Raw genomic sequence first — 26,894 nt, forward strand, 5'->3', positions numbered from 1 at the left:
TATATATATATATACATATATATATGTATTCAGCACTTTAAATGTATTTCCTTAAAACTTCCCTGTGTTGACCACTGGCTGAACTCTTGTGTTTTAGTGCTATGTGTTTTCTTTGTTGTGATTGTTATTTTGTTGAGCTTTTTTTTTTTATTTATCTTCAGTTTTAGATTAAATTTGGACAAACAAATATATATTGCTTACTTGTTTTTTTTTTTTATTTTTTATTTTGTTCTGGTTTGGTTTGTTTTTTCATTTTTAAATAAAAAGAAAAATGTGTTTTGACCTAAAACCTTGCCTGCTTCAGTTCACCTGTGGCGTACCTCCAGGCTTCATTCCTGGGCCACTTTTAATCTACATTTATATGATCCCAAAAAATAAACCTTGTTTATTTTTAGTAGGCTATATCATTCTGAAAGTGTCTCCACAGGTCTCCGAACAAGCAGTTCATCCAAAATGACGAAGCCAAGAGTCCTGACCATCACCAGCTTAAACTGTGTTTTACAAATAAACTTGACTCACCTTAAAATAGAAATAGGATAGGTTTTCATGGTTCTATAACATTGGGTGAAGTTTTTAATTTTAAAGTCAACAAGTATGTTTTTAGATTTCCAGTTGTTGAACAGACGGCAGCTCAGTTGTTAATAGAAATGCATGTATCATAAACTTTGGGTTAGAGAATTACTTTCATAAGTCATATGAGTCAAATGAATAATGTAACAGAGCGACCTGGTCTGGGAGCCTTGCAAGCCACTTGATCACTCGGACTTTTATTACACAGCCATGCAGTTGTAGCCTGATACTAGACTGAATATTTAACCTCTTCCCCTCTGTTTACACAGATATAGAAGTCTGGTACATTTTTGTTTTAATGTTTGCAATGTTTGTCTGTGTTGCACTGGAATGGCAACAAATGTGGAATGAAAACCTGATCAATTAAGTTCAACACTAATGCAAATTTTGATTGTACCAATTATGCATTCATGCTACACCTTTTCTTGAACTCTGTTTTTTTCTCTTCTGAAATATGATTATTCAACATGTTTTAGCTGCGCTTTTCCTTCAGCTGCTCTCCTGAAGTTTTGGTATTTTTGTTGCTGCGTTCTACTATAGCAAATATTCTGCTTTTATGTTGTCTTTCACATATCGTTCTCTGTGTTCATATCTGCTTTTCTTTATCCAGTCGTTCGGTATAAAAACATATGCACCATCTTCATATTTACTCTGACAGCTTCCCTGTCTCTGCTGAAGAAGAGCAGCATGATGCTATCGCTACCATAAGTTACAAAGCCCATGGTGTGTTCATGGGTAAGAACCAAAGAAGCTTTTATAGAACAGCAATATTTAAACCGGGATAACATCACACATCTAATTACTACTTGGATCACTTCTAAAGAGATTTTTTTTTCTACTGAATCTTATTTTGGATATTAGTGCGAAGAGGACTGAACACTAATGTACAGCACAGATTTTCTATTTTCATTCATAAAAATATGGATCAAAGTATGCATCAATTTCTCTCCACTTAGGCTCATAGAAATGCACTACTCTGTTGGTAACTTAAAATACCAATAAATTTATGGGATTTTGTTATTGTAATGGGACAAAATATGCAAAAGTTCAAGGGTGGTGGACGCTGGATTTGGCATTTTCATGTCTTCTAGTTTAAAGGCAAATAAAATGATTTGAAATTAACCTCAATTTGACAAAACACGTTCGTTATTCCAAAAAATAAGGCGCATTTACATGTTATAAATCATTGTCTTTATGACTGCTAAATATACCTCGCTAATTGCACCTATAGGATGACTTCACCTTTTTTTTTTTTTTTTTTTTTTTTTTACTGTTTCAGGTTAAACAGATTGTAGTGACAGAGTGTAAACTGATTGGTTTGAATAGGATTATTGTTTTTTATGGAAAATGTGACGAAACGAAATTTAAAAAATCTGTCCATTTTGAATATATTGCACTGTTCTGGTCGCGTTGGTTTTGTTTTTATGTAACCCTCAAAACCCGTCTGCGCATGTAGGGGTGTTTCCGATGAAGTAGAGGATCTATATGTTCCTCCGCCGCTCAACAAACTCCATGCTTCCACAATAGGGACCATATTTGTCTCCACAGTGTCGGAGGAGGGAGGAGGGGGAAGAGCTGCTTGATGCAGCATAGAAACTAACAGCGCAACCTGCGGGCGGACAGTGACGCCGTGCGGCCGCATCCGCGAAGGACGCAGCGCAGCGCGACCAGCCGCGGAGACGTTTCTGTTTTTTTCCGCTCCTGTTATTATCGCCACAGCGGCTCGATCCGACACAGCACCACAATGGAGACCAAACCGGTCATCACCTGCCTTAAAACGCTCCTTATAGTCTACTCCTTCGTGTTTTGGGTATGTAGCCCCTCTCTCTTTCTCTTTATATATATATTTTTACTCCTTCGCCTTTCCTAACAGAGAACAAATCTTGCCGCTCCGCCTCCGCTGCTGCTGTGCGTGTTTTTGTTGTGCGTGATGAAAGGCCGCTCGGTGCCAGCATCATGGATGCCTGCTGTTGACTAAGCCCCACTCCCCAAAAAAGAGAAAAAAGAAAAAAGAAATAAATCAAGGACTGAGACTATTAACGTCGCGACTCTGTTTTTAGCGTTTGGAATCGCCCGCAGTACTCCTTATGTAACCGGGGGTCTAGGGTTGCTCATTTATTGGCTGCTGGGCGTCAGCGCGTTTTATCTCACACTGTAGCATCATGGTCGATGTGAGCGAGGCGGAGGGAGGATAAAAAATAAATAAATTAAAGAGCAGCTTTGAAGGCGCTGCATGGGAGACAGGCCTGTTTTCTTTAGGATACTGTGCTTTTTAGTGTGTCTCCTGTACATTGCATTATTACTCTGAGCACTGAGGCTTTATTTACCCAGCCTCAGTTCTGGAATGTAACCCAGTTAATATAGCCCACTTTCACTTTGAGTGGGATTATCCCCACAGGAAATCTCTGCTTACACTACCATTATTGAATATATATTGATTGTAAAGCTAAAAACTACTATTTTATCCTAGCATCTACCAAAATATGACGCTGCGTATAGCTCAAATACATTTTAATAATTGGGTTGCTTCAACAAAAAAATAGGTTGAGATTTGTAAAGAAATACAGCATCCTAATAAACATTAATGTGCTATTGTTAGATAAAATCAACAAAGGTGTTGTCTATAGTCCTTTGTGGATAAATAAGTTACAGATGAGGTGGAATTAAAAGTGAAACCTGCATGAATATTGTGCTGTTAAAATCCCAGCATCACCTCGGTGTCAGTGTGTGAACGAGAAAGACACCAGCCCAGAAAAACAGAAACTCAATCTGGGTACACGATTTTCCCAGACTTCACAGATTTTGCAGACACTTGGAGTTTGAACTAACAAACAGGTTTTTGACATTTTGTTCTTGTTTCACAACTGGAAGAATGAGAATCAGACACTTAACTGGACCCGCTGAGGGATCCCAGACTTCAGGGTTCATCAAACCAACTAAGGCAAAGATCTAACTTAACAGACCAGTTGACTGTTCAGTTTCCGCTTACAAGAAGATGTTGATTCTTTGAAAACTAAATCCTAACTAAATCACTGGTGAAATAATTTGTTTTACTTTAGAGTTTACTGAAACTTCTTAATTTAAAAGCATGCTGAGTTTTCTTTTTATAATTAGAAAAATGCATCTCTATTTATTTTAGACATAATTCTCTCTGCTGTGTGGAGTTTTTTTTTTTGTTTTTTTTTGCTCATCTCTTTTAACACTATGCATTTTGCTAAGTTTGATACAGTAATTTAAAAAGTTGGGTTGTAGTTTGTGTGGTAGCCCCTGTAGTTTTGAGTTTATGGTCGTATAGTTACAAATAAAGTAAAAAGGAAAAAAGAAAAGGCTTGAAAATCAAACCACACAAAACCACCTGCAGCTGATGTTGTGTCCCATCCTCTATTGTTTATTCACTGTTGGCAACATGTCCTGCTGTTTAGGTCGACTCTCTCCCTGCCAATTGTGTCCATCTACTGCAGACTGATTGTGTATTTTCCCAACTGGGAATTATGGGTAACGATGGACAAAAGAAAATCTGATCATTTGTCTCCAGTCTACGCCAAATCTGTCATCTGGTGGAGCTTAAATTAGAGTCGCTGCTCCGTCACATCAAAAGGAGTCAGGATGGCTGCTGTCTTTTGAGGTTTTTGTCCCACTGGAAGGAAACCTTGGGGCAAACTCAAGACAATATATCCTTCAGCTTATGTAAAAATGTGATATGTATTTCACTGCTGGAGAGCCTCCTCTATGTGGTTCACGGGACAAAGGTTATCAAATTATAGCCATCGACATCTGTGAATAATTTGCGCCTCTTTAAAACAGGAAGTGAGTATTTCTTTTATGGCACCATTGCTTGAATCTGTTCTTGACGCTCTGTGGCTGTGTCGCATTCCATCATTATATTGTCTAACATATCAGCCGCACCTTTTTAACAAACTCAACATGTATAAATCTTTCCGTAATTACACAAATGATTGACAGATTGAGTTAGGCTTCATGGTCTATGTATCAAACTCATCCAGCTTAAAATAAAACCCAGAGAATTTACATTAAAAAAATAAAACCAAGACCAAACAAAACAAAAAATTACATTAGGACTGGTAAGGCTGTATAGTTATAAGTAGCATAGTGACAAGTTGGAGGTAAAAGAGATGAAAGTGGGCTTTCTTTAGAGCGTGTACTACAGATTTATCTGCACTGTCTGGTTGTCTTGCTGTTCTACAGCAGAGGAAGCAAAACATAAGACACACCCTGCAGTCTAATGCAAACCAGTACAGCACTATGGGACGTCTTTTTATTTTTCCAGCATACTGAGTCAGTACATCTGGAGCCTTTTTTTTAATAAAGGTTTTATACTACTAATCATTAATAGGGTTTTGTTGTTATGCAAAACTGGATTCATCACTCAAGACAAGTCAGATGTAATTTATTTAGTTTCTTTTAATTTTTTTAAAAAATAACCTAAATGTAACATATTTAGTTATTAATTTTTTTAAATAAATTCAGACAAGAATCTCTTGGGTTTAGAGAAGTTATCTCAGTGTTACCAACCATGCCACTGTCCTCCCACCCCCACCCATACAATTGTGACAGTCGATAACAAATATGCTTACTGTGTTGCGGTCTAATAATCAACAGGGTTGTATTGACCCTTGCACAGGAAGTTAACAGCCAGACCAGAGATGACTGCAGCGGCTGTTGATGAGCATGCCATTTATTGCATTAGTGCTCACCGCTTTTGCTTTATATCCATCCTCTGTTAATACAAAGCCACAGTAGGACCCTGAAAATCACTTTCAGTCAGTGAATCTCAGTTTAACATGACTTTAGCTGATTTTGTTTCTTCGCTGTGTCTGAGCTAAGTGAGAAGAGAGTTCTTGCCTGCCGCTGCAGTCTGAAGTTGACACAGTTGTGTTGATTATAAATTGTATTGATTATAATTAGAATCAAGAATCACTGAAGTTGCATTTCTTGCAAAACAACTGAAGTGTTCATTCTGAATAAATCCGACTCCTGGGAAATATAGATAAACCTCCTTGAATGGTTTATCACTTTCATTGGAAATGTCAAGAATTTATTCTTCAGATTGATTTTTGATTTGTTATGACACTGAGTGGTTTATAAACATAAGTCTAATATAACATTTGAATACAAAATTAAAATAGTGTAATCTTCTTTTAATCCATTTCCTTTGGGATCAATAAAGTATATTTGAATTTGAACTGAATTGCGACCATGCAAGTGCAAGGTAAACAAGATGAGTTATCGGGGAAATCGCAAAATTTCATTGGTTTTGGTACAACTCTTCTGACACAGGTTCCTCTGACTCATTTCCAGGAAATAAGGTCATTTAATTAATCTGGAACTGATTTACCCATCAATAATTGTTTTTAGAACTCATTATTATGCTTCCCACGCTCCCTGTAAACCCTCGCTAACATGATTGAATACCTTTTCCTGGATCTCATTAAAGCTAAATGTTATAGGAAAGCTGATTTCAGCCGTCAGGTTTAAGCCCTGCAGAGCTGAGAGACGGAGCTGAGCAGAGCCGCAGTCACAGACGTGAACTTTTTATATTTAGTCGGTGGTCCACGAGCGCACTCTACCATCTAGAGCGTCGGGTTTCAGGCAGCCAGAGTGGAGGAGAATCTCAAGCTTGGCACAATCTCCCACACCCCCCAGCCCCTCTGAGGGCTGAAAAGCTGGTTCGAAATAGGAGAGGTGTCCAAGTCTCGGGCCTGTAGGTTTCACTGTCTCAAAGCTTTGTCGTGAGCTTTGTGAAGAAGTGGCACCATTCTTTAAATACACGCCAGGGGACAGGAGACGCAAAACACCGCGGAGCAGGTGTTGCAGTCGGCTCCTCGTCCTTCGTGAGCATATTTTGCTATCGCACCTTCTGTTTCTTTATTAGGCCGAGTGGGAGGCGAATTGAAAGAGAAGCGAAGGGAGGCGGGAGAGGAGGGGAGGGAAGGGGAGGGTGACCTGTTTTAAACTCAGCGCTGTAACCACGGTGGTCGGCGTTGAATTTCAAACAAAACATGCGAGAGGGGGCCGAGAGGCGACGAGGGGCCGTGGGGCTCAAAAAAGGGAGGAAGAAAGAGCGTCTCAGGGTGTTTGGGATTCAGCCTCAGGCGTGGAGCTTCAATAATCCTCCCCAGACTTCAACCCTTCAGCGGCATGGAGAGCTGCACTCCAGCGACGACGCCAAATTGTTTGTTTGTGCGAAGCAGCTGCTGTTTGGAGGACAGGATCATGTACAACATGATTAGAGAGATTATGATAATCAAAGGTAATACTCACTGACATAACTCCCTGTGCTGGCCGGCTCAATCACTGTTAATAGAAATACTAATAATATTACTGACAAATTAAATCATCGGCCTTAAGCCCTTTAGTTTATCATAGCATCGACTAAATGGAGTGGTAGGCTTTACTTAAAAGTGCTTTAGATGCTTTGTTTGTCTTTTATTAGATGTTGGTTGACTTCAGACCATAATAATAAGCCCCTGTCTTTTAATTGTTGGATTGGAATACAAATGTTTACATTTATTGGCAACCCCCCCCCCCACCCCCACCCCCAAAAAACAACAACATAAAAGCAAGCTATTTTATAAATAATTTTTTCTTTTTTTCCACAATCAACAAAATATTAAAACTAAATAAATTAAAGAAAGAAAAACTATCCAGAACCACCTTTCACTGCACTTACAGCTGCAAGTCATTTGGACTACTGCTCTTTCCACTTTCCACATCTGACAACTGAAGTTTTGGAAAAATTACTCAAACTCATTCACGGTGGTTTGACCGCTTGTTGATATCATGTGGATGAGTCACTTTCAATCGTCTTCACCCGTTAATATTTATGTACACAAAACTTCAAAGACTGAAGGAGCTGGTTTGAAACCTGGAATTTTATCAACTTTTTTTTTAAAGATCAGAAGCAGAAAAATGATTTAATGGTGGGAATGTTCGAAGGCGCACTTTGCATGAAGAAGCCTTCACCTTGAAAATGTGGCACTTAAATTATTTTATTCTTGTTGAGTTCCAACTTATATTTTGTTTTAGTTGTTTTGTTTTTTTGCAATTTAATGAAAAAATTGGATTTGATTGGCTGCTTTCGATTATGTTGAAATGAGGCTTCGTCATCTTTAGTAGAAAGTTGCCATAGCAACATGAACTTGTTGACGGAGGAGGTGCATTCTTACGGGTGGTGGCAGCTAACACATGGAAGCTGTATCAGTATAGAATTTTTTTTTTCTTTTGTGGCGTCTTAAATGACTAAAGTTAAATGTCTGACTGGCTGTTAGGAATCCACCAATCAGAGGATTTATTTAAGTTTCTTTGTAAACTCACACTAATACATGTTACCCACAACTTCTAAGGACCTCACTTGAAAAAATTTGAACTAACCTTTTAAAGCTGGACTTTCATTAGCACAACTTTTATATGCAATTACTCTTAGATAAACCATTCCGCTGTAACTCTGGTTGTATATTTTGAGGTCGTTGAACTGCTGGAAGTTGAAACTTCACTCCAGTCTCCAGTCTTATTCTCTGGACCAGGTTCCCCTTCCTAGCTGAAGAAAGTCATCCCCACCACATTTCCTAGAGGGGAAAGTGCTGTATTGGTGTGTACATTTAAATGTACACACTGATAGGCAAAAAGGTTAAAACTGGGTAGGTTTGGTATGTCCCTCTACATCTAGGGTGGCAAACAGGGCCCATATGGTTACTGACGAACTTTGAGTGGGACTTCACCTTTAATAGTTGTCCTGTCAACACATTCTTCCATCCTCTCACTTGCTAGTTGTTTTTTTTTTTTCCCCCTAGTTTAAGAATTTTGCACCAAAATATAAGAAAAAACAAAGATGTAAATATACAGCTCTCTCTCTCTCTCTAAAATGATTCATACCACATGTACAGATGAGAATACATTCATTTTTGTCGCAGCAGTATCATCCTACCCTGAAAATATGAAGAAGAGCCAACCTTCGGTTTTGTGAACAGAAATAAAAACCTCGACTGTGTGTGACGACATCCTGTGTGGGCATCCTCACCTCTGCATCTAACTGCCCACAAGTTGTCAATAACGCTCATTTTCACCAGTTTTGCTTACTTCAAAAAATATTCCTTTATGTGACTAATATCAACACACACAGTGTTAAGACTGAAAGGTGAAACCACTGATAGTGGCATAGGAAAACTAATAAATGACTAAATATTTTCAGGCTTTTGAACTGAAAACAAGTAAAGCTGATGCATGTCACTTTTAAAAAAATTTTTTTAACACACCGAAGCAGCAATGGGGTAAATCATCACTCAGACTAATCATTTATGACTCTTTCTTCTGTACCTGTTCTGGAAATTTATGCAAATTTATATGAGTGTCCACATTATATCGCAACACATTAGTAAGGCCCTTTTGTAAATGTGCAGGCTGTAGAAATAGTTGTCAATAAGTGCTTGACACATGTTGACATATGCTTGCAGATCCAGCTGCAGATTCTCAATTGGATTTAGGCCTGAACTTTGAGTAGGCCGTTCAAATACACAAATATGCTTTAAATCAAACGCCAGGAGTGCTTTGCAACCTCCAACATGTTTCCCTCCTGAATTTATTTTTTATTTAACTTACCGTTACTGCATGTAAAGCAAAAAGACTTACATGTAAACCAAAAAGAAACATAAGGTGTATTTATTTATGCTTTTTTTATTAGCGGTTTTGAAAGTAAACCAGAAAGATTTGGTCTCGTCTGACAAAATCTTGGAAGGAAGCAGCCTCTTCCGCATTTACTCTTCCCAATAGAATCTAAAATGGCTAATTTTGACGAAAGCCCACTGAAGCTACAGACAAAAACAAATGCGAGAAGCTCTGGTGCGTTAAATAAAAATAATTCTGTTCCTTCTTGTCTCTGAACAGCACAGTTTAGAGGAAGGGGCCGTTAAAAGTAGGGAGGCGAGTGTTGTGCTCACATCAGTTTTAAAGGAGCAGAGAATATTAGCGCCGAGCGCTCCCTTTGTAATCAGAAGGTCTGGCAGCTGGATGCTGAGCAGCCTCGTCTCTAGCAGACAATGGTTAGCAGGATGAGGCATCCCTCGCCGGAGTCGGATCATCCGCAGCCGTTCGCCGCCCCGCTCTGTTTCCAGCGCCAGCGAGACAAACCCAGCTGAGACACACGCTGCTTCATCTGCCTCGAACAACGCTCTCTTTTATCCGCCGCATTCATTTGAAATGCTAAAAGAGGCGCAACAGGAGGAAGCGTCTCGCCTCGGATCAAAGAGCCCCTTTGATTTGATGTTCTCGTGCGTGAATGTAGGCATATTCACAGAGCAGGTGATTGGCACCTCGTGCTCCTGATGATTTTCTTCTTTATTTTTTTTTTGTCTGCTATCTTCCGGCTCCTCCTCCTACTATAATTGCTCTCCTTTTTGTTCCACCTTGATCCCCATTTCTTCGTCTCTCCCCTTTGCGTGCCGCAGAAACACAACTGTTGAAATAAGTGTCGAGAATAAGGCCTCTCCTTCCCTGCTCTCATTCAGCTCCCTGTGCCATATCTCTTTCATCCGTTCAGATAACGGGAGCCATCCTGCTGGCAGTGGGAGTCTGGGGGAAGTTGATGCTGGGCCCGTACATCTCCCTCATCGCCGACAACTCGACCAACGCCCCGTACGTCCTCATCGGCACCGGGACTGTCATCATCGTTTTTGGCCTGTTTGGATGCTTCGCCACCTGCAGAGGAAGCCCATGGATGCTGAAGCTGGTAAGAACCTGTAGGTGTTGTTCTGCAGTAACAGTGAGAAGAACTGATGAATTAACCGCAGGTCACATGACTTGAGGAACAATGCCTTACCTTTATCCTGAGTGAAGATAAGAGTTATTTAGTAGGTCCTTTTGGGTACCTTCTTCGCTTAATCATGGTTATGTGAGAGCAAGCATCAACAGACAAATGATATTCACCTCAACGTGTTCATGTTATCAATGCAAATCTCCCGCTTTCGTTCCTCTTCGTGTAGTACGCCATGTTTCTCTCACTGGTCTTCCTTGCGGAGCTTGTGGCTGGGATCTCTGGATTTGTGTTTCGTCATGAGGTCAGAGTCGCTTCACTGCAGCTTTGCAGTTGTGCCAGTCTGTGTTGACGTGTTGGACATAAGTGTGTGTCCGTGTTTTTGCAGATAAAGGGAACCTTTCGCAGGACTTACACCGATGCAGTCCTGAACTACAATGCTAAGGATGAGGCGAGCCGTGCTGTTGACTACTTGCAGAACAGTGTGAGTGATAACATAAAGCCGAGTCACAGACTCGGAAAATGATACTGTCCACACTTTAAAGGTTGGTTACCTTTGATGAAGTGCTTTACGGCCTGGCTCTTAATCACACAGGTATATGAGATATAGTAGACTGGCCTGCAGTACACTCAAAAACATTTACAAAATCTTAATAAAGGAGCAGAAATGGAGACTTTGCAATTTCGAGTCAAGTTGTGCTTAAATTTAAAAATCAAAGATTTCAGAATTGACGTGGAATTGCGCCGTAGAGACAACTTGAAGTCAAGATCTTGGACTCAAGTCGTGCTTCAGCCACATGAATCAGATGTTAGACTTGACTTAGACTTACCCTCAGAAGATTCTGGTGGCTGGTGAGGCACTGACTTAATCAAAATCTTAAGACCCCCTGCATGTTATTGTTCAGATACGGAAATTTCGGACAACATAGAAGAGCAAAAAGACGATACTTTCACATGCCATCCATAGCCGCGCTGCCAAGGTACAATAATTCCTTTTACTCAATGAAACTTGGAAATATAGATAATGTTATTTTAGTGCTATGCTTTACAGCAAAGGGAAACACATTGAAGTACAACTAAAAACCACCTTTGTCTGCTTTAATGACTTGAGTCTCAACTTGGACTCATGTCTATGCTGCACAAGCAAAGAGTTCCAATTTGCTTTAGACTGGTGCTCTAAAGACTTTTGTTTTAACACCAAGCTCAGGCGCTTGAGTTTTCTAATCCATGTTTATCCTGTGCAATTGGGTGAAAACACGTCAGTGAACTAAGATTATTTGAGTAAATGATTAATTTGGTCCTCTCTGAGTCACCATAATTCTGGTTGTCATGGTAATGGTGCACACAGTATGTATGCCTCTCTGTATTGTTTGACGGGATGTTCAAGTTAAAGTAGTACACGTCACCTTCCATTTATTTAGTTAATGCTACCATGTAGCAAGCAGATTGCAGTTCTGGCAGAGACGCATATATTGTTCTGTTAAAGGATGTGTTTTATTTATTAGCCAGAGACTTATTAAAGGTTTACAACGACCTGTTTTTGTTTGTTGTAAAATCAAATTTATGATAGAGGAAGACTGGAAGAAGGTGCATTTCAAGAAACAACAGCACCATAGTCCCAGAAAACTCTTAAAAGTTGTCAGTAGTAGTGTTGTTTTTATTGTAGAAATTTTGCCCGAATAATTCTGAGGAATAAGTGCTTCTTTTGTTTGTTTTTGGGGTTTGTAGCTGCGTTGCTGTGGAGTTTATAACTATACCAACTGGTTTGGCAGCGTGTATTACCCCTCCAACGGTATTCCTGCCAGCTGCTGCTTTAACTCCTCTGATTGTAACCCAGATGATCTCCGCAATGCAACTGTAGCGCCAAGCAAGGTCTACCACCAGGTAGGTTCTGATTGTTCACCATTTTCCTTGTGCTTTTCCAAAAGTAAATGAATCTCTTCAAAACCTCCCGGCTTGTCCATACACTAACTGCTGCCTCAGACACTCTCCCCTACACCCATCTTGCCTTTACTTTGCGCATATAACGTGTCCCTGTTTCCTGTGCAGACTAATATGCCCCCTTTGTTTCAGGGCTGCTTTGAGTTGGTCACTTCATTCATGGAAACCAACATGGCCATCATTGCTGGCGTGACGTTCGGGATCGCCTTCTCGCAGGTTGAGAAAAATGTGCAAAATAAATAAATGGTTCATTATGATTTGCAACGGTTCATTGAAGCTCACTTTGTGTGTGTTTTTCTGTTTTCAGCTGATTGGCATGTTGCTGGCCTGCTGTCTGTCCAGGATCATCACAGCCAATCAATATGAAATGGTCTAGCTGATGTGATGTGGCAGGTGAGACGCAGTAATTAAAATTAAAGCACATCTCCAAAAAAATAAATAAATAAATAACAAACTACTCCAACACTAAAATGTTCTTCATCTTATCAGGGAGATGGAGTGAAGAAGAGACAAAGTCTCTTGTCGCAGGACTGAAATGAATTCCCAAAACTCCCATCACACACCTGCATCGGAAGCTGCCTCCGTCCGTCTCTCTGCCTGTGATCTCAGTGTAATATCTTTATGTAACTTATTGTAAAGCACCATTTCTCGACTTGCTGCAGATGCATCAAAGCTTTCTGTACCACGCACCACATCAACGCTTGACGTAAAAGTTGCTCATAGGCGTTTTATTTTTGTTCTCTGATCGGTGCGGCCCACAGAGGGCAGGGGGAGCAGAGCGGAGAGCCTCAGAAGGGCATTCCTTAAAAACCTGAAAGAAACCCTTCCATTGGTAGGTTTAGTTTTCCATTTGTCGTTGCTCATCACTGTGTTTTCCCGTAGGGGTCGTAGTCTTTTGTTACTTGATTATGTGCACTAAGGAGGAGAGGTTATGTTGCTAACGGAGGCGAAAGGGGAAACTGCTGTAGAGTATTTTTAACCACAATAATGAAAAATATTTTTTTGCCCATAGTATATGACATTTAGAAAGCCAAATAAGTTAACAAATTTGATTTCTTACTTTTTAATTCTCACTGTGAAACAAGAAAATGCATTCTTAGGCAAAAGATGGGTATAAAGGAACTAATATTTAAGCTATTTAATCAGTTCTACATGTAAAAATGAATTAATCAGTTTGAAGAGCCCATCAAACCTAATGTCGACACTAGGCATAACCTAGGGAATCTTTATTTAGTGGTATCATGAAAGTTACAATATTAAAACATGTCCCGCTGTTCATATGACTTAAAGAACCAGAAGAGAAAAAGTCCTTTCTGGTTATTTTTTGTCGTCCTTCCTGGCTTGATCCAAACTGACCTAGTTAAACATGACAACTTACACCTGGCATTACACCTTGCCGTTTTTGGATAAAGTTGTGACCAGGTCTCTTCAGACTCTCCAGAATGAATTTTGTAACTTAGCCATATTTTTCTTTTCGTTACCATTGTCGCCTTGCGCAGGCACCTACGTAGGATACTGTCAGATAAAAAGGACAACATCTGAGAATCACTGTTTGGATCTGAACATACGTAGTTCATGTTAGGACTCTGTCGTGTGGTTGGTAGGACGTGGGAAGATATTTAGATCGTAGGACGCTGCTTGTCGATCCAAGAGTAGTTTTGCATTTTTAGTAACGTTTTGCGAAGCTTTTGTAGTGCTTACATTTTAGCCGTTGTCGACAATTTTCCTCTTCAAGTGATCGGGATGTTAAGTCATTTTCTTCTGGTGAAATATTCAGCAGTCTGTCTGCCTGCGAGCAGAGAGATCAGTGGGAATCACTCGGCGAACATCGACGACTTACGGTCGCTCTGTGTAATTCATCGACCTGCTGCTGCCATCATCATCATCATCATCGTCCTCATCTGTAGATATGTATGGGAAATGTAATTTATATGACGTGTTGTTTCACAATCTAATATGCTAATCAATATAACTGTCGTGTCATGGTTTTTCAATCCACACCGAGCACTCAGAGTCGGTATTTGTTTGATAGTTTGTAAGAAACTTGCACTGAGATAAAAAAACAAAAAAAAACAACAAATAATTGTGGCTGATGTTTAGTTAAGAAATAATGCACACTTTAGCTCTAAACTTATTATAGTTTGTTGGTATTTCGTTTACAGCTTCGTCCAGATGTTTTCGATCTCTCTTTTTATGTCTGTGTGTGCGTGTGCGTGTGTGAGTGAGTGTGTGTGCGAGCATTTAGTAGACGTTGTGGCTCCAGCTGTGATTTTTTTTTTTCTTTTGTCTTGCATTTTTTGGTCAGTATTTAATTGTGGCGTTTCCTTATAGAAATCTGTAAATTTGATTTGTGGATGTGTTTTCCTGCGCTCTCTTCTCCAAACTTGTGTTCTGTAAATACTAAACTGTAATACCATCCATCTTACAGTAGGGGTCACTAGAGGCCCAAGAAGGACCGCACCATGCTGTCTACTACTGACTAAGTCACCATCAGTGGTCTTATTATCAATAAATATACAGAATAACCGTTTTGCTTGGTGTAAGTTAATTTCTGCTTTGTATAGATTGCTTTTGCATTGCGACACAGTCATTTATTGTCTATTCAAATCACTTTGCATATAGAAAACCTGCCACTGCAACACAAGTGAATTAGTTTGTCACATTAACGCTTTTTTCCTGGGATTTTTCTGGGGGGACATCTTTACTTTTTGTTCCTTACTTAAAATATCATTTGAGATGTACGGGGGTGGCAGCATCAGGCTGCAAAGGTATTTTGCTGCAGACGTCACGAGACGTCCATAACGTCTGTGAAAGAAAGGAACCAAAATTCCAGCAAACTATTTTGAAAAGCTTGAGGAAGGACGCCTGAATGTTTTACTAAATTTGGATTTAAAATTGTTCATTTAAGCTAAGATATTTACAGGTTAGGATGATTTTGCAACAAAGTTTCTCCTCTTGCCAAGAACCTCTGGGCATTTCTGGTTAGCTGACCTTGCCTCAACCTGCAGGTTTTTTTGGGTAGCCATAGGTTTTCATGTTTCCCCTTAACTGTGCAGATCCAACATCTTGTCAGCGACACTTCAACGTTTTGAATGATGGATTGGACAACTAAAACCTCGTAGATTGTAAGTGTCTACGTCCAGCAGTCAGAAGACAAGACGAAACACGGACTCTTATGAGGGCAATTCAGAGAAACAAATTGACCTGTAGATAGGAGGAAGATGGAGTATCCAGTGAGAACTCACGCATGCAAAGGGAGAGCGTGCAAACTATGTGGAAATGTTCAGCCCCGACGAAATTTTCAGGGTTTATTTGTTATACATATATAAAAAAAAACACAGGCATTATGTCCTTCATTTCTCTTGTGGCGTTTGTCCATCATTTATAATATTCCATTAAGATACACCGAATTGTGTTCATAATGTGAAACAATGAGCAAGAGTTCCAAGTGTGTGTGCACCTTTGCGAGAGACCGTCTATTTTTTTTCCCCTCTCCTACTACGCATCTGATCTGCGTTGGCGGCTGTGCCATTTTTGTCCACATGATGGCGCTTGAGCATCAGCGGAAAACGGAACCTCGGAGCGAAATAAACGAAGGGAAACGGAAGGCTGCCGCACACGCACACACACACACACGACCACGGACACACAACACACACACACACACGCACACACACGCACACACACACATACACACACACACACACACACACACAACACACGCACAAGCGCTTAATCTCCACCTCTCTCTCCCTGTCTGTCTATCCTCCCCCGCTCCTACGGGCTGCATCGGAGGCAGCGCGGTGACAGGCGGTGTGAACACGAGGAGCAGAGAGGAGAGCAGCTCCGCTCGGTCAGACCGCGGCCAGCCAGCGGAACTCGCTCCAACCTCGTTACGCAAATTACCGGCAGAGCGGCGCGGCAGTGGGTCCGCTAATGGAGCGTGCGTGCTGCTGGCTCTCCGCGCTCCTCCTCGCCCCTCGCCTCCGCCTCTCCGCGGCACATAATGGGCTGTGGGCTGCAGGGAGGCATTCACCGGGGAAGCGCTATTACTCACTCAGACACACGCACACACACACACGCAGGCGCGCGCGCGCGCGCACCCACACGCACACACACACTGAACGGACTCCGCAGCGCACAGACACCTCAATGTGCAGCCAGACTAATTATTAACAGGGCGAGCGCACTTACACCCACCCTTTTTGTAACATCAAAATAAACAACAAGGAGATTTACTTTTTTTTCCTTTTTTTTTTTCCTTCGTAGAATGAAAACATGCTTGGAAAAGCAGTTTACCTCGAGACTCGGCTCTAATGTTTCAGTCCATTTCAGCATCAGAGGGCCTCAATAACAGAACCACCTGTCTCCATATTGCGTTACATGTCACCAGCCCCCAAAAATAACCTGTACTGTTGATTCAACGGCTCTCCAAACAGCTTCACCAATGACTTAGCAAGATTTACTTTGGGAGTCTGGATTTCAACTGCTTTATTATTTTTACCTCAGCACTTTACTTTTTCAACAGACTGTGTTCTTAAAATAATACTAATGAAAAAAATAGACATTAATAAATTAGTAATCAGTACAAATTTTCCATTTCAAAATCTCAGACTTTTCCATATTCCATTAAAATTATAAATTGAGAGAGCCCTTTTGCTTTTCAGAAATGCAGCTCTTTTGTGTGTGGGTTTGGTCAAAGTTTTCCAAAACTGGGTGGGGGATCCCACTTTGGGTCGGGAATAAACAAGTTTGGGGTCTTGAGAGCTTCTTCTTAAATTAATCAAAACGGAGAAAAGGATTCACAAAAAGCACACTTATGTTTAAAATATTGAGATAAAAAAAAAAGTTAATTTGTCCATCTTAAATGATTTAGCAAAAAACAATTGAAAGGTGAAAACCTGGCAATTGAACTCAAATGTTTCTTTCACTGGTCTTGCGTGAGAGAAAAGCTAAACTTTCTAGAAATGTTCTAGTTTGTCCACAGTCATCCAGATTTGTAAAGTGGATCTATAGAAGATATCATGCTTTTCGAGACTGGGTAGGAAATCTACATTTAGAACATTCTGCTTTTGTGTAGAAACGTGGCTAAATGTGGATCACATTGGAGATTCTCAAACATTTGACATTTCAAACCACAAAACGATGATCAAACAACTACGACTATGACCCTTGACCCTGATGAATGTTTCCAATTACAGCAAATAATCAGTCATGGCTACGTCTGCTGTTATGTAATGAAATACAAGTTCTAATTAATTTTATGGAATACCCCTAAATTATTCTCTAAATTTTCAAGGCACAGTCAGAAAGAAATGACAAACTTATCCAATCGGAGCTTATCTACGTTTTGAAAATGTTACCTTAAAAGACACTGCAGTTCATTCATAATTCAAATAGTTTATTTAAAAAAAAAACACAAACAAACAAAAAAAAATGCAAAGGAGTGGCCTCAGCGCTTAAGAGTCTCGTTTCACTCATCGCCTATGAGTGTTCGGTTAAGAATCCTTGGCATCACATTTGAATACACAGTGTACTTTGGAGTGAAATGCTTCAGCTCAGAGACCAACATTCTCTGACTCTTGTCACCACTCCGGTATCCGTCACATCAGCACAGTGAAAACGTGAAGAAATGTTTGCTGCACGATGTTTCATCTAAAATATGCTTTTTATTATTTTTGCTTTAAAGGAAAAGACGTTTACTGGAGCTTGCAAAGCGGTCCTACTGTTCTGACCGAACTGGATTTCTGGATTTTAAGTAAAAAAAAAAAAAATTAAAAAAATCATTAAGTGATGGGATGTAAGATAATTACATTACACCCTCACACTAATACTTAGAAGTTTTCCTGAGTTTCCATATCATCAATTTTTGTGAATCTGATTAAGCTGTAATAAACTTCAGCTGTCTTGAATGGGGTTTTTTGTTTTGTTTTGTTTATTTACGTTCACATCCTTAAAGCCATAGTTTGCAGAGAAGAAACAAAGGAACAAAACAATCTCATCGTACAAAGGCATCAATCAGGTGAGAGGTTCACCAGTTCTCCACAGCAAAGCAATGTTTTATGGTCTAACTGAACCAAATTGAAAGTTTTCTCCGCAATTTGAAAAGGACAAGAACTGGTTCAAATTAGAGTAAAGGTAAATATTAGTTTATTTATGTCTTACATGACAGAAACCTGGCATATTATTAGGGGTGTGTACACATCGAACCACCTTACGTAACACACACACTCACACACACACACACACACACACGTACGATTTCCTTTGATATCCAGCCTCTTATGCACTTACAAGGGTTTGCTTATACACGAACCATCCTTGAAAGCCTGCAGACTCAATCTGTCTGGAACTAATTTTCCAGCTATTTGGTTTGCCTGATGAGTATTTCTTCACTCCTTTTAACAAATCCCACAACATTTTTGATGCTTAAACGGGTAGAACACTCGGCTAGCACCAGGAAGCATTAAGATCCTGATGTTGATAGCTTAAAGGAGTGCGTCCTCGGATAGATGCAACATCTGTTATTTCTAAGCGGCAATAAAAAAAAAACAACAGAAAACAAAAGCACAATCCAATGCTTTCATCTCAATAGGAAAAACAGTGTTTTAAACGGGTAATGTTGTCTAAAACTGACTTTTTTTTTTAGCCTTACATCATGTTATTGTGTTTGTCCCTCATTAAAAACACAACTGGAGTGTTGCTTTGATTCTTCCATGCATGTTTGAGAAATCCTTTAATCTCCTGCGGCAAACCGTTCAGCTGGGTGGACCCAGCTCCGCCTTTGAGACGCAGCTCCTCCTCCTCAGACCCGCGTTTTCCAAGCTTCCGAGGTTCCGCCTCACACAGCTGCCCTCCCCCACAACTCACTCGCTCGGCTCCTTCAGACTAGCCGGCAGCAATCAGCAAACATTGGAACTGAGCATCTGCTGAAGTCATTACGCAAGCCACTTCTCAGTGCGAGGCTGGTGGAAACGTCGTTAAACGGTTAACGAAGGAAGCCATGTTCTTCCTGGAGTCTGAGAGAGAGCAGGAAGTTTTAAAGAGACAGAGGCCCGATTTCAAGGTGAGAAATGAAGTAAATTCTATTTTAATTAATATTTGATTTTCATAATAACTGAAGCTAACATAATTACTTGATTGAGCTGGAAGACGGTACTATGCCCCTTGTAAAACATTAGAGTCAAATATAGGTGTTGCTCATGACAAGATTTGACGAGGTTTTATTTTTGTCAAGATCGCCATTTTAGAATGATGAAATAAAGAAGTTCATGATGCTGAGAATAAATCTGTCTTTTAAAAAAATGCCAGCTTAGTCACATCAAAACGTTCAAAAGGTCCGGGGAGCGAACGACTTTGCTTCACAATGGTCTTAAAGCAGATTTGACTTTGAAAGGCAGCAAACCAGCCCTCCTCCCATCGAAGCGGAGAGACAAAGACAGACACTCCCTCATGCATGCCACTAAAATGCCTCATTTACTACCTTATAAAGTAAACGTAGCCAGCCTGTCTCACTTCACCTTCCTGCTTGCGATGGGAGCTGTTATCGCTGCTGTTTTTTTCTGCTGCTGCTGTTGTTGTTGTTGTTCTAATTGCTGTTGCTGCTTTGCCTGCAGCCTTCCCGCTGACACCCCTTGCCTCACGCTTTCCAGCAACAAGCCGCCGCGATGACAAGTACTAGAGTTCCCACTCAAGCTGCCTGTTCCTGTAGCTCAACGCACCACTAACCCTCATTCCCTCTCCACCCCACACCCACACCCACCCAACTCCTTCTCCATCCGCCCCCCCCTTCTCTCTTTCTCTTTCTCTTTCTCTCTCCCCTCCCTCAACCTTTGAAGCCTCAGAGATGATGATGATGATGACACCAGCGGTAATCTGTGGATGCTCAGCTTTCTGACATGACACACAATTGAGGAACCCTCCCGACTTGATCCGGGTTTTGCTGTTGCATTCAGGCACGGCGCGTCCTCCCTGACAAGTGGAGAGGCCTTTTTTTTTTTTTTTTTTATTCCGCAGGAGAATAGATGAAGTCAGTGAGGTGGGGCGCATGATTGACAGCGCTGTTGAGAGCAGCAAAGCCAGCCCCTGTTTCTCTCTGATCTCTGCTCAGCAGCTGTACACACTGGCTCTGCTGACCTGGTTTAGTCTTTCTGTTTCCAGGCTGAATCTGGGATCAGCTAATCTGCAGAGAGGAAGCCGAGAGACTGTTATTGAAGCTTTGTTCCTGAAGCAGCAAAAAAAAACAAAAAAAACAAAACAAAACAAAAAAATCCCAGCTTCAAACTCAGGAGAAAACCTAATAATTACATTTGTTCATGTAGATCGCTGGAAATGGGCACCGGACCTGCTGTCTACAGACCTCACTACCCCTCAAATCGGTCTGAATTAGACAAATTCTAAAATTTTCTGAAAAACACTTTCTTCCCATTTTACATTTATGTTCCACTTTGTGTCGGTCAGTCACATAAAATCCCAGTAAAATATATTGAAGTCTGTTGCTGTAGCGTGACAAATTGCTCAAAGGGTACGAGCACTTTGGCAAAGCACTGTATATACTTTATGCACTAAAAGAGAAATGCAGACGCTGACCAAGAGAAAAATAGGAGCTAGCATTGAATGGCTCAGATCAGAGCAAATTCATGTATTCTATGGAGAGACTGGAAACTGGATGCTCAAAGACGCTGGTGAAATTTGCAAAGAAAATAGGGCAAAAATGTTACATTGATTCATTGAGGCTGAATACAAATGGTCCCCAAGTGGGGGGGGGAAATGAAAATCACACATTTTTTCATCATATGTCAATAATGAGCACTTAAGTGTTTCAACTTGACACATTTTAGCAATTTTAAATATATATATAGGCTATATATATAAGTAAGAATACATTTTTCAAGGATCTTCACTTTGCATGTTCTGAATAAGAAATTCTGAATTATACATCAGTTTGAAAAATACAAAATTGTATTTACGGATGAAAGAATTGTCAATGCTACACTTTTGATGTGTCTTATTGCTCTTTCCAGGCCACATGACAACCATTTCCCACCAGTGACCTCATGCGTTTGTAGACAATTTACTCTTGTTTAGCTGCAGCCATAACCGTGTGAGTCGCAACCAGTTTTGACTGGCTTGTGTTGAACTCCTTTTTTTGTTGACCACCTGAAATTGGTGAGATGAAGAAAGCATGACATCAGCAGAAAGAAAAAGGCTAGTTTTGTCTGGCCTACAAAACTAGGCCGTGGTTACCCAATCTAGACACAAAAATATAAAAACACAATATCTTAACATTGCAATGATGGTCTGTTTGTGCATTTCGGAGAAAATCTGATCTTCTTTTAAAGACACTGTTCAGAGGTTTATTTTTTGCTTCTCCATAACACAGTTTACACCAATGACAAAAACACAGCCGGGAAATGACGAACAGTGGCTTTGCAAACTCTGTAGTTTTAATAAGTGCACTGAAGAAAAACCTGTTTCTTTCTGTTTTGCATGTGCTTGGGTTGGTGACATCACAAGAGGCCCATGATTCAAGCCAATCAGCTAATATAATATTCGCAAATATTGTACCATTCACTTCCATTTCAGTCCACCCTCTCTTCACAATCCACTTCCATGTGTTTCATCCCAAAGCTACTCCTCTATACATTTTGGATTTTTATTTGTTTTTGTTTTTTACAGGATTTTGCTCTGAAAATTTTTACTTCTTTCATTAAAGCCCACATTGCATCTCTTCTGGCTTGCCTTACTTTTGCGTTTGGGTCTCTTGCAAACCATCTAACATGTCATGCCAGAGCAAAAGCATTCGTTCATTGTGCAGTATTGTTTCGTAGTGGTATTGCTACTTTGCTCACGTTCTGACACTTCTTCATTAACTTCTAACAAATCAAATAATGAATGTGGAGAGAAACCTATCTTGTTTGAGAACAACAGACATCACTGTTGCAGGTTTCAGTGACGTAATGCACTTAAATGCAGGTTATTCTGGTTTATCTGAGCTATATGAGTGGGTAACCTCTGGTTTGCACTGGTTTGTTCTCGAGCTGCTTATGCTGTTTGCCCCCTGGATCTGGACTTTAATGTTAAAAATGGAGATATCACGAGAAAGCATGAGCACGAAACTGAATCAGACAAAAGTTTTGCAAGCATTTAAGAAAAATAACCAAAACAGAGCATTTTGCCATATGATCTATGTTTTTTGTAGTTTGCAGAGGGTCAAACGTCTTCCAATAGTAAGCAGATCAGCGAGCCTGTCCTTCTGTTATATATATATATGATATAAACTATTTACACATAAACTATATACATGTTTTCTATTGCTTTTGTGCATGTGTAGTACAATTGTGGGGGAGATAAGGGGTTTGATGCCTTTTGTTTGACTTCCTTCATTTCTACTGGTTGGGGTCACCACGTTGGATGGTTTTTGATCACAGACAGCTGGTTCAAATCTCAGTTGGATTTAAACCCAGACTTTGACTAAGCCATTGAAAACAGACGGGGTTTTTTTGTTTAGATTTTTTTGTCGCCTTTCAGACTTAGATTTCCTTAAGGTGCTTTGGATTATTGCCCTGTGGTTAATAGTCAATCATTTCAAGATTTAAAAAGAAGAGCAATCTTATTTTCACACGAGGCCATTTCAGTTTAGATAGTTCTTTGACTCTCAATAAACAACCGCATTATTTGAAAACCTCTTTTTTAAAAACTCATCTTTATGTTATAACTCAGATTTCATTGGATGTTTTCTATGAAGTCTTTAAGTCTGACATGACAGACTTCCGCAGCCCCAAATTAGGGTAGAAATGTAGGAGAACAATAAACTTCTTCTAGAAGTAGCCTGGGACGCCCAGAGAGTGAAACCAACCCAGCAGGTTTTCCCACCTCCGAGTTCACATTCCCTTAATTCCTACCCAGCAACAATGTCCAAATATTTACTCATCTCCTCCCATGCAGAACAACCTGTACTATCAGCAAATAGTCTCGGTCAGCTTCCTGTCCAGCTTCATAGCAAGTCTCCGAGCTCATCCTTTCTTATATAAAACTGACCTGTCTCCACATTCAGGAGACAGGTCGAGTCAACGCAGAGGGGGGGAGGGCGGGTTGCGGGAGAAAACCCTTCTATAGTTTCATTTTGAGAAGAGGTATTTACAGGAGCTCAGATGTCAATCTGAATCCTCCCACCAAGGCTAGTGCACATACAGTAACAAGAACTGTTCCAGAGGCTATTTTTGTGGCAGCAGTCGTGGAAGTCCCCGTGTTTACCCCGCAGCTGAAGGGTAGCTGGGGGGAAGCTCAGCTGTTTACTTTCTCTACGGGAAACCGGCTGGTGCAACAGTTTGGGTGTATGTGTAATTTAAAAATCCAGTGGAGTGCAGTCACCCTATAAGAAAATACCCAAACACGACTGCCACTGGGCACGTTCCCGCACCCATCAAAATGGAAAACGTTTCCCTATATAACTATTACATACTCCATAAGGATATCTTTTATAAGTCATTGGAGCTATTCTAACTGCAGTTGGAAGTTGCCTGCTAGGTTTGATCCAGAATTTCTAGTCTTGAAGTGGAAAAAGTCCAAATCCCTCTGCCAAGCGTCGTTTAGCACTGATTGCTTTCAAGTTAAAGACAGAGTTTGGCAGTCTTATTGAATACCTGCTAGATCCGTGAGTTGAAGTTGCCTTGATAAAGGGGGCACATATTTTCATGATATTCTACATCCAGTCAAATCAACATAAATCCAGTCGGCCTACACATAATTTTGGTCATGAGAGGAAATGTACTTTGCTTGACCAGTGAGAACATCCAAAATCAATAGCTGGATGCAATCCGAAAGGCTACAGCAACGACACTAACATGTCTGTCATTGAAGGTTTGCTGGACTTTACGGTAGTAGGTACATCGTCCTGCTATAGCGGGTTTTCGCAAGCGACCTTTAGTTGAGTTTTTTGGTCACTTTCAACAGCGCATGCTAGCGTTTATTTTATTTTTTTGCGTTGGTGGATCATATAAAATCCCAATAAATATGCTGAGGTCTGTAGATGTAACGTATGGAAGAGGATTAGGGCCTCCAAAAAGAAAAAAAAAAAAAAAAGAATTCTGACTTTAATCTCAGAATTCTTTTTTTTTATTTTTCGGTGGCCCTAATCCTCTTCCGTAGTAGTAACGCTCCAAAATGAGGGGAAAAGAAAAAAGTTGAAGTGGCTTAAATGGTTTTGTGAAGTGCTGTATTAGCCCAAAATAGATCACTGTGACTCTCTTTGAAACTGATCAGTGACATCAAGTTTAAACAAGTTCAGGAACCTTCTAGCTGACAAACGTGTGCTTTCAAAGTTTGGATCCTTTCCTTCACTACAAGGGAAAACACGTGTTGCAGTAGGACTATACACTGGCTTCACATTGGTGCACCTTGCTTTTGGCCCGTCCCGACAGAAACAAAGCCCGGCCTGTGATTGGCTGCCGTGGGTCAGCTCAGTGGGCTGATTTTCTCTCTGGCTGACACTCCCCGCCCCGGCGACGTCCATGAGCAACTTCTTGCTCATCAGAACAGAATGTGTGATATGTGGATTAAATCTTTGTCATCTTTCACCCGAAGGGAAAGTTTTAAAAGATTTACAGCACCGGCACTGAGATGGTAGTACGACGAGTTGTGGGTCTAAAACTTTTGTGCATTTAAAGCAAATATTTTTATTACGTTTTTTTGAATTGTTATGATTATTTGCATGAGATCTGCACCTGTTTCTGAACGAATCTTCTGCAAAGAAGAGCCTGTCCAACCGGTCTGAGCAGGCACTGTGCCAGACCTAGGTGTTCATCTGGTATTCCTGTCTCTGTGCTACTTACGGTCATCCGGTTCAGGTTTCAAACGTGACAAACAGGTTTAGGAACCGCCTCAGAAGCGACTATAAGAAGGGATCCTGTAGAGCTGGGAACCACAACGAAAGAGAAGAGCTCACAGAAGCCTGATTAAGAAGAGGAGAAGCAGAAACAAAACAAAACAAACAAACAAAAAAAATAAAAAATCAGAGCAACTTCAATCAAGATGATGATGATGATGCAGCTGTCAGAAACCTCCAAGCAGAAGAACTCGCTCTTTAACGCCATGAACCGATTCATCGGCGCCGTGAACAACATGGACCAGACCATCCTGGTGCCCAGCATGCTGCGGGACGTCCCGCTGGAGGAGGACAGGGAGATGGGCGTCCTCAAGTCGGACGTGGAAGATGGGGACATGTACAGCTACTACGAGCTGCTCAAGTCCATCCGCAGTGACATGGAGTGGGGCGTCCGGTGCGCGTCGGCCGACGAGAAGCGCAAGGAGAGCATGAAAATCACCCGCTCGCACTCCTCCGCCTCCACCTGCTCCTCCATGTCCTCTTGTTCGGCGTCGTGCTCCGAGGAGGAGGAGGACGAGGGAGAGGACGAGGACCTGCAGAAGCAGTTCCAGTACCACCTGACCGGACTGCAGGGGGTTCTGTCCAAGCTGACCCAGCAAGCCAACTCGCTCACCAAGCGCTACAAACAGGAAATTGGCATCGGAGGATGAGGCCAGTAAAGACAGGCGCGCGCACAAACTGGACTGTCGATTTTTTTTATTTTTTAGATATATTTGTATATTGAAAAGTCTCACTGGCTGAACTGAACTTTCTTCGTGATATCTGCTGCTGATGAAAACAATCATCTGAAAGGTGATGAAGAGGGCAGCGGCCACGTAGTCTTTGGTCCTGATTAATGCATTATTGAAACTATTTAAGACTCTATTTAACGTATTTATTACCTCCCGTCGTGTGCTCGAGCTACACACGGAAGCTTGTAATGTCGGGAAGAAGTGGACTGAACCAAGACTGGCAAAGGACTCGTCATCTCCTCTCCGAGATGACGGTGATGTCAGTGAGTTCACGCGGATTTGTCCTTTGCTGACTCTGTCGGTCTGATGTTTTGTTTAGATGTTGTTCTCTTTGTTTAGAAGGAGGCAGATGCTTACTATACAGCTGCCCGTGATCTCTTTGTGTCCTACATGGTCAATGAACTGGAATCAAATGATAATTCTTCTGCCAGGAGAATGATGAGGGTTTCCATGAGACGCTTGTCTCTGTTGTTATTGTCGCCTAGCCTGTTCGGTATTATTGTTATTGCAAGGTCCATCTGTCAAAAACAAGCAATTACTTTTGTATGCACCTTTTCTTTTTTCTTTTTTTTTCTTTTTTTTTTTTACCTAGATACGTGTACTTAATAAACTTTTATACAAATGTATACTTTTTGGAGTGTCATTTTTCTACCCGACTGCATTTATCTCACACATAAGCAGCTTTCACATTTCACTCCACCATATTATTCTCAATGTAACCAATTTGTGTAACTTACTAACGGGTAAGTTGAGAAATTTAGATTTCACAATTAGTCTTCTTGCTAAGTTCAAAAAAAGAGGATAATAAGCACAAACAACCTTAATGTCAAAGAAATTTAACAGACTATTTAATACAAAATTAAACAGTACATTGTTGTAACATTTGTCTTTAAACATAAAGTGTCCACCCTTATCAGGTAGTGTGTTTTCTTTTAGTCCAGATTCCTTATTGTTCAGTTCCTTTCTTTAGTTCAGTATTTGAAATTTAAGTCAGTCAGTC

At 40.6% G+C, this 26,894-nt stretch overlaps 2 protein-coding genes across 2 annotated transcripts; both read left to right on the forward strand.

The window, feature by feature from the left end:
• Positions 1 to 2,044: 2,044 nt before the first annotated feature.
• Positions 2,045 to 14,803, forward strand: tspan7b (tetraspanin 7b). The gene is made up of 8 exons (XM_044130636.1): positions 2,045 to 2,380; positions 10,124 to 10,312; positions 10,566 to 10,640; positions 10,725 to 10,820; positions 12,065 to 12,220; positions 12,410 to 12,493; positions 12,585 to 12,670; positions 12,767 to 14,803. The coding sequence occupies exons 1-7, from the start codon at positions 2,315 to 2,317 to the stop codon at positions 12,651 to 12,653; spliced, it is 735 nt and encodes a 244-aa protein (XP_043986571.1). The 5' UTR covers positions 2,045 to 2,314; the 3' UTR covers positions 12,654 to 12,670; positions 12,767 to 14,803.
• A 10,012-nt stretch (positions 14,804 to 24,815) lies between these two features.
• Positions 24,816 to 26,520, forward strand: LOC122839255 (mid1-interacting protein 1-B-like). The gene has a single exon (XM_044130640.1). The coding sequence runs from the start codon at positions 25,310 to 25,312 to the stop codon at positions 25,811 to 25,813; it is 504 nt and encodes a 167-aa protein (XP_043986575.1). The 5' UTR covers positions 24,816 to 25,309; the 3' UTR covers positions 25,814 to 26,520.
• Positions 26,521 to 26,894: the final 374 nt, after the last annotated feature.

Source organism: Gambusia affinis, linkage group LG11 (genome assembly GCF_019740435.1).
Source record: "Gambusia affinis linkage group LG11, SWU_Gaff_1.0, whole genome shotgun sequence".
Taxonomy (NCBI): domain Eukaryota; kingdom Metazoa; phylum Chordata; class Actinopteri; order Cyprinodontiformes; family Poeciliidae; genus Gambusia; species Gambusia affinis.

Bases quoted from the DNA above. Each gene is read 5' to 3' on its own strand.
- LOC122839255 (XM_044130640.1), top strand. From the start codon at position 25,310: ATGATGATGATGATGCAGCTGTCAGAAACCTCCAAGCAGAAGAACTCG.
- tspan7b (XM_044130636.1), top strand. From the start codon at position 2,315: ATGGAGACCAAACCGGTCATCACCTGCCTTAAAACGCTCCTTATAGTC. The intron at 2,381-10,123 runs GTATGTAGCCCC...TCATCCGTTCAG, and splicing joins TCTACTCCTTCGTGTTTTGG to ATAACGGGAGCCATCCTGCT. The intron at 10,821-12,064 runs GTGAGTGATAAC...TGGGGTTTGTAG, and splicing joins TTGACTACTTGCAGAACAGT to CTGCGTTGCTGTGGAGTTTA.